The sequence below is a fragment of the Hippopotamus amphibius genome, chromosome 5, assembly GCF_030028045.1.
Source record: "Hippopotamus amphibius kiboko isolate mHipAmp2 chromosome 5, mHipAmp2.hap2, whole genome shotgun sequence".
Lineage (NCBI taxonomy): Eukaryota > Metazoa > Chordata > Mammalia > Artiodactyla > Hippopotamidae > Hippopotamus > Hippopotamus amphibius.
This window is the reverse complement of record NC_080190.1, coordinates 139,891,700-139,904,974: the sequence shown is the minus strand read 5'-3', so window position 1 is coordinate 139,904,974 and position 13,275 is coordinate 139,891,700. Positions and strand designations below refer to the sequence as shown.

Below are 13,275 nucleotides of genomic sequence, written 5' to 3'. Positions count from 1 at the left end.
ATCCCCTGCCATACTTTTGTACTCTGATCATTGCGCCAGTCAAACCCCAACTCTCCAGTGCTGGCTACCGCAGTCGCTTTGAAAAAGCACTTGCCTTGAACCCTACCTAGTCTCGGTTTCTGCTTTGACTGTTTCATTTCTGGGCTAGGTCATGCCACTGAATCATTTGGAAAGACATTGTCTGGTGATGCCCACCCCAAAAGTATCTTTTCCTGGGATTTGCTGGTCGTGGGGTATGGAGTAGCACACGGGAGGGTAGATCTCACCTTTCATCTTCCGTTCCCATCTGCTCATCCTTCCCACGCGCACTGCAGGTGGGGCTCTACAGTGGGTTGAACCAAAAGACTTTTCACACGTCAGTGGATTGCAGTTATGTATTCAGTTTCCTATGTTCTTGAATAACACGGGCCATGGGAAGGGAGAAAGAAACACTGGAAGAGCTGCCTGGCTGGATACCTGACTTCTACTAAATCCTGGGTTCCTACACTTTACAAAATCATCTTCCTACAGGAAAACCGGCTCCCACAGGGATAGCATGGGTTGCAGGGGTCACACGGGTTGCAGGGGCTGCAAGGGTTGCAGGGGTTGCAGGGGCTACAGGGATTACAAGGGTTGCAGGGAGAAGTACAAGGGTAGCAGGGAGACTCGATCTTGACGCAACTGCCGAGCCCGTAGGAGTACGTCACGTCCTTCTCATCCACACACGGGGGCAAGCTGAACTCTTTGCAGATGTTCATGTAGCTGTACTTTTTCGATCCCAGGCAGTCGTATCTGTTCTCGCGCTCGGCTGACACACACACCTTTCCGTCCTTCACTCGAACCTTGACTTGATCGGGTTCAAAGCCACACACGTTCACTGATCCTAAAATGTTACTGCTACAGCAAGAGGAGGCCAGAAATCTATTTGTTGTTCTTCTCAGTCTGAAATTTAGGGAAAGGAAAGGATGGGAGGAAGAAGCTCAGACTGTGGAACTCAGACACAGCTTGGCAAGCAGTATTTTTACCTCTATTTAAAAAACAAAAAACAACAACAAAACAACAGCAAAAGTAAACACTAGTCACTTGAAAAGTCAAACTTTACAGGAGTGTGTAAAGTAAAAAAATGAGAGTCCTCCTATGTAAACCACACTCTCCCACAGGTAAACCCCTGCTAACAACAGATGGGTGCTTGGCCTTCCAGATCTTTCTCTCGTACTTTTTTTTTAATTTTCTTTTTTCTTTTTCCTTCTAGTTTTATTGAGATATAACTGACATACAGTACTTAAATTTAAGGTGTACAGCGTAATGATTTAACATACATCATGAAATGATTATCAAAGTTTAGTAAACACTATCAGCTCATATAGATACGAAATTAAATAGAAAAAAAGTATTTTTTTCTTTGTGATGAGAACTCTTAGGATTTACTCTCTAACAACTTTCATATCAAACCCATAGCACTGTTAAATAATCATGTTGTACATCACATCCCTAGTACTTATTTATCTTATAACTCGAAGTTTGTACCTTTTGACCACCTTTATCCAATCCCCCAACCCCCACCCCATTCCTCTGATAACCACAAATCCGATCTCTTTTTCTATCAGTTTGTCTGGTTGGTTGGTTGAGTTTTGCTGAAGTACAATTGACGTCACAACACTATGTTAGTTCCTGGTGCACAGCATAGTGATCTGATGTTTATATGCATTACAAAATGGTCCCCGCTTTCTCTTGCTTTTAAATCTCAGTTCCTCCTCCCATTAGTTATCGAACCTTGGGCAGGCTCCTTAACCTCTCTGTGCCTCGGTTTGCTCATCTGTAAAATGGAGACAATAGTAATAACCCACTTCTAGGGGTTTCATGAGACTTAAATTAGTTAATGAATATAAATATACTAGTGCTCAGCACATGGTTAGGATGCTAGGCTCTTGTCTGTTGCGGGTGTTTTCTTTTTTGCACAGTGTGCCATGGAAAGTGTTAAGCCATTAGAGGCACTGTTTCATTTGACCTTTACAAGAACCCTGTTGTGCAGGTATAATTGTCACTATTTTGTAGTTGGGGAGATGGTGAAGGTGGTGAATGGCAGAGCCTAGATTCAAATCCACGCCTGTTCAATGCCAAGGTCATGATTTTAACCATCAGTCAGACTGAGCTCTTGGAATGAGGACCTCGGCAGCTTGGCATCAGTCCTGCTTGCTCTGGGTCTGCTCAGGGACCACTTCCCTTCTAATCGTCTGATCCTTCCAAACACGACCTAATGCTCTGAAATGCTCTTCTTTTTATCCTGTAACATTTTTTTTTAAAAATCTGGGTTCTAAAGAGACACTCGTGGCAAATCTTTTTGCATTTTTGGTCTCCAAGGGGAGGTCTTGGTGCGTGTGTTTTCTAGAACCTCTTCTGGTTTGAGGTCTGGACTTTGATTGGGTGATTGGTTTGAGATACAGTTTTAGTTCTTTTTATGCTGAATTTCATTGATACACTTTTCGTTATTTAAATTATACAAGTTCATTGTGGAAAACTCAGAAAATACAGATAAGCAAATAAAATGGAATTTTTTTTAACATACCCATAAGCCCTCTTGCCTTCTGCAGGAGATGGATCTGGGAGCCAGATCTACAAAGCCAAAGCCGGCTCCCAGATCCATCTCCTCCCCTTAGCAATCTGAGTTTTGAAGTTTAAGTTCATGGTTTTTGTTTTGTTTTGCTTAGATTCCCCTTCTTCTCTTTTCCTGTCACTCTGGCTCCCTCACCACTGCAGCAGCTGCACAGGGGTCTCATAAATGTGGGTCTTCAGGAAATTGCCCCCAAAGTCTTGGCTGGATCAGGTTTCTTCTGCCTTTTGCTTCTAGGGTAGGGGTTATCGGTGGGGATGTGTGGGTTTAGGAAAAACTGCAGGAGCCTCACTTTACTCACCAGATTTAACTCTGAACGTGCAGCCAGACTCCTGCCTGGTGATGTACCTGTCACCCCACATGCGACTTTCCTTGGTGCTGTGGGGTTCTGGACAGAGGGAGATAGCCTGCTGTACTTGTCTTCATGAGGGAGGAACTTAGTCATAGTAAACAGAGGCAAGTCAGCCTCTTCGGTTGGTGGCAGAAGCCTCTGCAGAAAGCTGGGGAAAAGCAAGTGGGCAGTGCTATCTGTCTGCCACTCTGGGCTGCCACCTCTTCTCCTGACTGAAGCTGAATTTCACCTGAATGTATGACCAAGCTCCTGAATGCAATCCTGCCCATAGCAAAGGTGAGTGATATCGCCAGCCATCTTCACAAAGATATGAATCAGGTTCAGCTGGGTGATGAATAACGTAAAGAGGATGACAAGAATGCCTGTCTCTACTCTGAACCAAAGGGAGCTGGCCTTCCTCTGTTTACCCTTGGAGTACTTTACTTTTTCTCCTAATTTAGATGCCTGCCAAAGACCCACTAAGCTCAATTGTTCCTTTTCAGTGCATCTTTCCCTCTCTTCTTTCTTCTCCTTCTTCCCACTTCCTGCTTTGTCTCTGTCCTCCTGACTTTTGGTTGGTACTGAACAAGGGTGTCACTCAGCGGGAGCAGAGTAGCACAACACAGGTGAATCGCAACACCTGCGGGGCTTGTTCAAACACACGTCTCCCCCCACCCCCGCCAGAATTTCTGATTCTGCTGGTCTGAGGAGGAGCCAAGAATCTGCATTTCTAACAAGTTCCAGGTGATGCTGCTGCTTCCGGTTCTGGTCAGGAGATCACTCTGAGGACTGCTGACCCTCTGGTTAAGCACATGGATTCCAGACTCAGGCAAACGTGGCTTCAAGTCCCAGCTCTCCCATTTCCTGATGATCGAGAACACAGCCCTGACTCTGTTTCATCATCTATAAAATGGCCAAGATGTTACAAGGATTAAATGAAGATGAAGTGCTAGGCACTTGGTTTTCACTCAATAAAGAGTAAGTCTCTTTGTCAGGCTACACCAGGCTCTGCCTTACACAGACTTCCCTGAAACGTGAGGCTTTAAGCAACCAAGCCCCAAGTCCTGTGTCATTAAACACGAAGGTCAAATAATGGACATGCATTTGGCCTGGATGGGCAGCAACTCCTACTCCTGCCGCCCTGGGGTGCCTGGGCCCCGAGACCTATGGGTACGAAGAGATTGTGATGAGAGGGGACCGAGGGGCCCAGCTTGCTTCCGGCTCTGCAGGGACACACAGGGAAACAGTGAGCTCTCCTCTCAGTGGCAAAGCCAACCTGCCACCAGCCATAAGGCCCCCAGGTTCCTTGGTATGACTATGCCCTGGTCTTTGGGTCAAAGGATCGGGGATGCAAAGATTCCCTGAGGGCTTAAGGCCCAGGAAGGCCCTGCTAACCCACAAAGCATGCACCCTGAGGGCTAACAGTTACCAGCCTCCCCCAGTGACAGTGATTCAGTGAAAACTTCATACGCAGAGCGTGAGGGGTAGACACGAAATGAGAGGGAAGGTTTCTGAGGTTTTCAGAAGATGGTGCCCCTTTGTGGGGGTTTCCAAGGGAACTTCTCCTCAAGCTGCAGTCCAACCACGGATATTTGGATGAGTGGACGGAAGCACCGTCTCAGGGTGAGTTTCCAGGCACCAGCAAAAGACACAGGGTTGAACCCAGTGTGTTTCTAGGTGCAGCTGCAAATCAAGGTTCCTTTGCCCACAAGGACTAGAGCCAGGTGTCGAAGCTGCTCTGACACCGGCTCAATAATTAGATAATAAACTCCTGAGGGCAGGATGGAGGAGGGGCTGGCTTTGCTTCTGCCTAAGAGTACAGAGGACAGGAAGCCCACGAGGAATGGGGGTGAATCAGGTGCAAACTTACATCAAGCTGGTCGCAGGGCTTCTTACAAAGGAAACCAAAATCGGTTACTTCAGTCTCTCTCCATCCAGAAGGGGAAGGAAAAGTCAGGGAAAAGACTAGTGCTTGGGATGCAAAAGTGAAATTTGGGGAGAAAAAAAGAATATCAAAAAAGCTAAAGAAATGAAAGTACTTACTTGGGTCTCCGCTAATGAAGATACTGCCAAGATGTCTTTTGAAGCAGCTGCTCAGTAAACAATGGAAGGAAATTTTTTTTAAAGAACTTTTATTGAGATACAGTTGACATACAATAAACTGCATATATTTAAAGTGTACAATTTGATTTTTTTTCTTATTAGTAATGTATATATGGCAATCCCAATCTCGCAATTCATCCCCCTCCCAACCCTCCCCACTTTCCCCACTTGGTGTCGATATGTTTGTTCTCTACACTGGGGTCTCTTATTTCTGCCTTGCAAACTGGTTGATTTGTACCATTTTTCTATATTCCGCATATATGTGTTAATACACGATATTTGTTTTTCTCTTTCTGACTCACTTCACTCTGTATGATAGTCTCTAGGTCCATCCATGTCTCTACAAATATCCCAATTTTGTTCCTTTTCACAGCTAGTAATATTCCATTGTGTATATGTACCACATCTTTTTTATCCACTTGTCTGTCGATGGACATTTAGGTTGTTTCCATGACCTGGCTATTGTAAATAGTGCTGCAATGAACATTGGGTTGCATGTGTCTTTTTGAATTAAGGTGTTTTCTGTGTATATGCCCAGTAGTAGGATTGCTGAGTCATATGGTAACTCTATTTTTAGGTTTTCAAGGAACCTCCCTTCTGTTCTCCATAGTGACTGTATCAATTTACATTCCCACCAACAGTGCAAGAGGGTTCCCTTTTCTCCACACCCTCTCCAGCACTTACTGTTTGTAGATTTTCTGATGATGCCCACTCTAACCGGTGTGAGGTGATACCTCATTGTAGTTGTTGATTTGCATTTCTCTAATAATTAGTGATGCTGAGCAGTTTTTCATGTGCCTCTTGGCCATCCGTATGTCTTCTTTGGAGAAATGCCTATTTAGGTCTTCTGCCCATTTTTGGATTGGGTTTTTTTTTGATATTGAGCTGGATGAACAGTTTATGTATTTTGGAGATTAATCCTTTGTCTATTGATTCGTTTGCAAATATTTTCTCCCATTCTGAGGGTTGTCTTTTAATCTTGATTATAGTTTCCTTTGCTGTGCAGAAGCTCTTGGTTCATCAGGTCCCACTTTATTTATTTATTTATTTATAAATTTATTTATTTATAAATTTATTTATTTAATTGCCTGTGTTGGGTCTTTTTTTGCTGTGCGCGGGCTTTCTTTAGTTGCGGTGAGTGGGGGCTACTCTTCATTGTGGTCGTGGGCTCCTCATTGCCGTGGCTTCTCTTGTTGTGGAGCATGGGCTCTAGGCATGTGGGCTTCAGTAGTTGCAGCACATGGGCTCAATAGTTGTGACTCACGGGCTCTAAAGCACAGGCTCAATAGTTGTGGCGCATGGGCTTAGTTGCTCTGCGGCATGTGGGATCTTCCTGGAACAGGGATCAAACCCATGTCCCCTGCATTGGCAGGCGGATTCATAATCACTGCGCCACCTAGGAAGCCCCCCACTTATTTATTTTTGTTTTTATTTAACAAAGGAAGGAAATTGGACCTTCTGTACCCAGTCTAAGAACACACAATACACACACACCAATCAAATAACACATACTCAAGAAGGCTCAAATGACTTTCAGAAGAATTATATGGTCAACCAAAACTTCTTGCCCATTATTAAAGGAACATCCAGAGACAGAGCAGATAGACGCTCACACAGAAAACAATTCCGATGGGGCCATGGCAACCATAGACCAGGGAATCTTATTTCCCCATTGGGCAAAGAATCTTCTGGACAACATAGCCTGGCATCTGAAAGGACATGTCATAATCTAACCAAACTGCTAGCTTTCTCTTTAAGGGGTAAAAGGTCATGTGAATATGATTTCTAAATTCTAAAAGCCTTAAACAAGGTTTCACACCAAAGATTGTTTTTTTTTTTAAAAAATTGAATCAACATGATATTTTTCTGAATCTATCTAGTCATGGATTGGGAGCTGAGAGATAAGAAAAAAGAGGCATTTCACTGAAAAAAATATTACTAGTGGGAGTCTTCTGGGATTGGAGCTGGATCAGGGTTTAACATTTTCATCCATATTCAGAAAATTGAATATTTAGGTTTGCGGGCAATACTAAGCTTTTCAGGACAGTGAAATGTCAAGCTGTCAGAAATAGAGCATAGGAGGGTTTCCCAAGGTGGTATGAATAGGAAGAAAAGTGGCTGGGAGAGATGTAAGAGGGCAAGCCTGAGGTCATTTCTGAAATGGACTCTGGATTATGAGTTCAGAGATCCAGGAAGACATCAACAGCTTCATATACTGCCACAGGCAACAGAAAAAATTAGCAAGAAATCCAAGCATTGTCAGGAAAAGTATCATAAACCATAGAAAACATTACCTCTTGTATAAACCACACTGCTGAGAATTAAGCTTCAAGTTGCGTTTACTGCTGATCATTAAGTAGAGACTCCTGGAGTAGGTGGAGGGCGCCCAGGTGGTGAAGAACTCACCTGGAGAGTCTGGAGAGTAGGGACAGCCAGGAGACAAAGGCTGAGCAGACCCGGATAAAGGGCATTTGAGTATTAGAGGTACAGGGAAGTGGACACAGACCTGCTCACAAGTAACCTTTCATTTAGACCAAATACTTAAAAAAAACCCTTGACTCACAATGCATGAAATTTATGTAACTTGATGCTCTAAGGAGTAAAAATTAAAATTGGTTCAAATTGAGTGTAGATGAGTTTATTGGCAGTAGTCCCATCTCAGACTATTGAAGGAGGTCCATTCCTGACTTTTGGTGATTGATGACCTGGACAAGAATTGTCCTATTGCCCTTTCCAGGGAAACATCACTGTCACTGTTGTCAAGGGCCTCATTTTCTCTCTCTCTCCATTCACCCATCATCTACTTTCTGTGTATCTATCTGTCTATCTGTCTATCATCTATCTATCTACTATCTATCTACCTATCTACCTACCTATCTATCTATCATCTATCTATCTATCTATCTATCTATCTATCTATCTATCTATCTAATCTATTTATCTATCATCTAATCTATTAATCTGTCATAGGGGTAGGAAGGATGTTGTTTAAGGGACACAAACTAGCAGTGAGTAGTAAGTCCTAGAGATCTAATGCACAGTATAGTGAATACAGACAACAAATATTGTATTATAATCATGAAAGTGGCTAAGAGACTAGAACTTAATTATTCCAACCACTAAAAAGAAATGATAATTATGTAACACAATAGAGTGCTAATTATCACTACAGTGGCAATCATGTTACAATATATAAATGTATCAAATTTACAATACTGTACACCTAAATTTACACAATGTTATATGTCAAATATATTTCAGTAAAAGAGATCATGTATTTGTGTCTATCTTTTAAAAAATAGCATATTAAGCAGTTTTTCTGCACCTTGCTTTTTTTCACTTAATATGACAATACTTAAAATGCTTCATCAGTCCTTTTCATATTTACATATCATCCCAATGTATGGATGTACCATAATTTATTTAACTAGGGCACAGTGTTTTCAACCATTTTTTTTTTCATCATAGTAAGAGATTAAATGGCATATGCAGACAGAAAAAGAAAGCTTTCTCAGGCAGAAAATAAAATGTGATCAAACCCCCAAAATTTTAAAGTGCATTTAAAATTATCCAATTCAATTAAAATCTTTTCAACTCTATTCTAAAAATTGCAACTCAGTTCTGTAATTTATTTGCACAATCTCTGCTACAGTTGAAGGGGGAGGCAGACTATAAACACAATTCCAGATGAATTTTAAGTCATCAAGAGTTGAGGAGTAGGAGAAAGGATCTCCTACAAAACCAAATAAATGCCTCTGTTGTTCAATTTGCTCCCTTGCTCCTAAAGCCTCTGGCAAACATTAAGGATTTGATCAATTATTATTACTTCTCCCATGGTCATTTCTGTAAGCCGAAATATACTCAAATCACTTCACTCATAACCAGAAAAATGTTTAGTTTGCTGCTTCCAATGGCTTTTTAATGACACCCCCTGTTTCTTTCTCTCATTAAAGCCACATTATTTGTCACGTTGGCACTCCTGCTATAAGCCGGAAACAACCTCGCCAATCGACATCATTCCATTGTCTTTTGAGAATCTTACAATTCCCATCATGGACCCATTCACTCTTCTTTTCTTAAATCTTTGCTAAGTCACCAGAGTCATTATCTTGAACCCATTTCATCTTTGTTCAAGTATCGATTGTCACACGTTCCCCCCTTATTCCAACTTAGGAGGCTAATATACCAACCGTGAAATCTTAGGACGTTCTCTTACCTGGCAAGCTCTCTCTTTTCATCTTCTATGGCTCTAATGGCTTTCCTCTCCAAACTTCTGAGAGACGGGCGAAGACAGTAAAGCTTGACATCACAGAGGCAACACGGGTAGAGATCGCACAGACCACAGGACCGTGATCGCTTTGAATAGCACAGGCAGTACGGGTACGGGTGCAAGTCACAGCAGCAGTACGGGTGCATGTATAAGTCGCACAGGCATCGTGTGCTGAGTTCGTCGATGCATCTCAGCTGCCTTAGTTCTCTGTCCACCTTCTTTATGTCCCTTCTAACACTGTCCAAAAGACAACTCAGTGCAGCCATTACAGTCACACCTTATTGTTCTGTGAGTACCTTTAGGAAATGGCACTCGCGGGAAAAAATTGTTCTAGCTCTTCTCAGAAGTTTCTTTTAAAAATAAATGAGGCACACATGATTCACTTACTTTAAAGCTTGGGTTCTGTGACCTCACCCCCCTCTAAATATGTCATAGTCTTTTGGTTACCATGAGAACTGTACACAGGCACGGTCTCCAGAGACCCTCCTTAGCGTTACAAAGCTGCTCTCAGAGCATACTAATGTTAAGATTTCATTCACCTTGAAGTGGGATAGGCCCCCCAAGTAATCACAGCTCTTTGGGGTTTACTGGGCTAAACTGTAATGGTCTTGACTTGTGTGTGCCCTGTGGACTAGCCGCAACAATGAAGCTCTTCGTGTGGGGGGTGGAAGGAGCTGCCTGGCTCCTTTCTTTATGCCCTTCTCACTCTAGCCGTGACATCGAGCCTTGCCCCTTATACTCTAAGATTCATTCTGTTTCCTATTCCTTTTATAGGTAGAATATAAAGAGCTCTCCTGTGGTTCTCCTTAGCAAGCCATCCTCAAGTCAGCCTTTGTCCTTGACCTTCTGAGCCCCTTGTCTCTGAGTCCTGCCCATTCTTCATTAGGTGGCATCTCGGCTATCGTAGAGCCTCAGCTCTCCGGTGGCTGGGGTCCTGCTCTTACGCTCCCGTCTCTCAGTGCTCAGGGTCCTGTCCTCCATCACCACCTCCCAGCAACTACACCCCCAGTCTTACATGCAAGCCGCCCGATGACTTGTCCTCAAGTGCTTCCCAAATGTTGGTCCTTGATCCTCTTCAAGCCGACTGCCTGAAGTCGCTTGAAGCCAAATGTCTGAAACCTCCCCTTGGGCCAGCTTTCTGGGCTCTCAGCTGGATGGGCGTGCCGGGGCTGGGCCTTAGCCTCGGCCTTGGCTCGCCCACTTCTGTTTCTCTGCGCCTTCCCCCTCAGACTGCTCTCCACCTCTCGAATTCCCTTTTAGTGGATTAAGGCATGGGGTACTTGAGGACAAGTGGTTGGATGTGATACTGGAGAGGGAGACAAGGGCCAGGCTTAAAGGGACTTGTGGGCATCTAAGGAGTTGGAACTTCATTTTGAGCACGATGAAGAATCACTGGCTTTCCTTTCTGTTGAGGGAAGTTGAAAGGTAAGTCCAGCAGCCACACTGAAGGCGCAGTGTGAGGGAAAAACAGTAGCAGTGTCTTCTGCTGGAAGGCAAGGTACAGTCAGATTCTGGACTGGGGACCATGGCCACAGGAGGGGCAAGAAAGAAGCCAGTGGGCTCTCCTCCGCCTACATCCACTCAGGCCCCACCCAATCCACTTTCTATGTTGTAGCCAGAGTAATGTTGATATATAAATCTCTTACCCCTCAACCCTACCCCCGCAAAAGTTTTCAGAGTCCTCTCAGTCCTTTTAGAAGAAGGTCCAACATCCTTATGAGGTGCTGAACAATCAGGCCTCTGCCTCCCTCTCCAGTCTCCTCTCTCATCATTGTTCCTGTAACTCCCTATGCTTGAGCCACAAAGGCTTCCTTGAAGTCTCTCTCATTCCACCTCCTTCTGGACTTGTGTACACACTGTGCTGTCTGCTTGGACCTTGAACTCTCCACCGCAGCCCTTGATCTAGTTAACTCCTAAGGCACTCTTTAGCTCTCCTCCTTTTTTTTTAAGGTAATTAATTAATTAATTAATCTATTTATTCTTTGGCTGCATTGGGTCTTCGTTGCTGTGCGTGGGCTTTCTCTAGCTGTGGCAAGCGGGGGCTACTCTTTGTTGCAGTGTGCAGGCTTCTCACTGTGGTGGCTTCTCTTGTTGTGCAGCACGGGCTCTAGGCACACGGGCTTCAGTAGTTGTGGCTCATGGGCTGTAGAAAGCAGGCTCAGTAGTTGTGGCGCTCGGGCTTAGTTGCTCCGCAGCATGTGGGATCTTCCCAGACCAGGGCTCGAACCCATGTCCCTTGCATTGGCAGGCGGATTCTTAACCACTGTGCCACCAGGGAAGTCCCTAGCTCTCCTCTTAAATGCTCCTCCTTCGAGGCCTTCCCTGTCCCCAGACTACACACTCATAACTGCATATTTCTTTCATTACATGTCTGTTTCCCCAACTAAACTGTAAGCTGCATGAGGGCAGGGACCTCTTTTTGCTCACCATTATTTACCCAGCACAACGTCTGGCACAGAGTAGGAGCTTAAAATTGATTCACTGAATGACCAAATGAGTAAATTAAACAGAATGTAGTGAACAGAATGAGGATAGAGGGAGAGAGGTTTCAGTAAGGACTCATTGGTTTCTAGCTTGGCAGAATTGTGGTGCCGCTGTCTGAGATAAGAAACACAGGAAGAAGAGTAATTGTGGAGGATGTGCTGAGTTTGAGGTGCTAGTGACAACTTTAAGGTAGAAATGAGTAGCTTGTAGATAAGTGGGTCTGGAATTTGAGAGAAAGCTGGGCCAGAGATATGAATTCAGGAGCCACAATTCCAGAAAGAATGGGCAGGATCACTCAAGAGGAGGAATAGATTGAAAAAAGAAGAGGGCTGAAGCCGACTCCTGAGAACAATGATAAGAAATGAGAGAGGTAAAGGAGCTCATGAACGTCTCATAGAAGGAATAATCAGAGAAGAAAGAATCCCCTATGCCCAAGTCCCTTGTGTATCACTAGACCAAGTCCAGCAGTCCCCAGCATGGACCTAGGGATCCCCTTTCTGTGCAGATGAAGTGTTTTAGTAAAGAAAACAGATTTCCCTGGAGATATTAGAATAGGAGCCAGGAGCCTGGAGCCTGAGTCACATGGGATGAGTGAAAAAACATAGAGGAATAATACTCCTCTGTGCACAAATGTTGAAGTCTTTCAAGAGTGATTCCATCCAATTCCGAAGGTAGATTCTGTTAATGGGAATGTGGCCTACTCTTTCCTGAGGGTTCACTGCAGCAATTGTACAGATTTCTCTAGTTCCAAGTGATGGGCTTCTGAACTCTTATATCACCATGAATCCCATCCCTTAGTAAATGTTAGCAAAGGTTAAAACAAGCAAGCTCTCAGTTTTAGATTCTTAAATATACAGGTTCAGGAATTTAAGTACACACACATGTATTATACATGGCGCATTATGAAGATAGCTACAGCTTTATTTCAACAAGGATTCTCCCATGATCCCACCCTCCCAGTCATTTTACTCTTTATCATGAAGCATATTCTTGACATCATTTCAAGTGACTTAACAAGGGTAGTGATGCCTTTAAAGATCATATGGAGAACACCCTAATGCAAAAAGACACATGCACTCCAATGTTCATTGCAGCACTGTGTACAATAGCCAGGACACGGAAGCAACCTAGATGTCCATCAACAGATGAATGGATAAAGAAGATGTGGTACATATATACAATGGAATATTACTCAACTGTAAAAAGCAATGAAACTGGGACATTTGTAGAGACATGAATGGACCCAAAGACTGTTATACAGAGTGAAGTGGGTCAGAAAGAGAAAAACAAATATCGTATATTAACACATATATGCGGAATATAGAAAAATGGTACAAATCAACTGGTTTGCAAGGCAGAAATAGAGACCCAGATGTAGAGAACAAACATATGGACACCAAGTGGGGAAAGCGGGAAGGGTTGGGGGGAATGAATTGGGAGACTGGGGTACCAAATTGTACACTCTAAATATATGCAGTTTATTGTCTGTTAACTGTA

At 43.6% G+C, this 13,275-nt stretch overlaps 1 protein-coding gene across 1 annotated transcript; it reads right to left on the bottom strand.

Annotated features, from left to right (window-relative positions):
- Window positions 1-360: 360 nt before the first annotated feature.
- ODF1 (outer dense fiber of sperm tails 1) lies at window positions 361-9,698 on the bottom strand. The gene is made up of 2 exons (XM_057736923.1): window positions 9,241-9,698; window positions 361-921 (listed from the first exon to the last, which is right to left on the bottom strand). Exons 1-2 carry the CDS (start codon window positions 9,558-9,560, stop codon window positions 489-491), a joined length of 753 nt encoding a protein of 250 aa, XP_057592906.1. The 5' UTR covers window positions 9,561-9,698; the 3' UTR covers window positions 361-488.
- Window positions 9,699-13,275: the final 3,577 nt, after the last annotated feature.

Coding starts and splice junctions, on each gene's coding strand:
- ODF1 (XM_057736923.1), bottom strand. CDS start 9,560: ATGGCTGCACTGAGTTGTCTTTTGGACAGTGTTAGAAGGGACATAAAG. Junction 922..9,240: donor GAAAAGAGAGAGCTTGCCAG/GTAAGAGAACGT, acceptor CCTAAATTTCAG/ACTGAGAAGAACAACAAATA.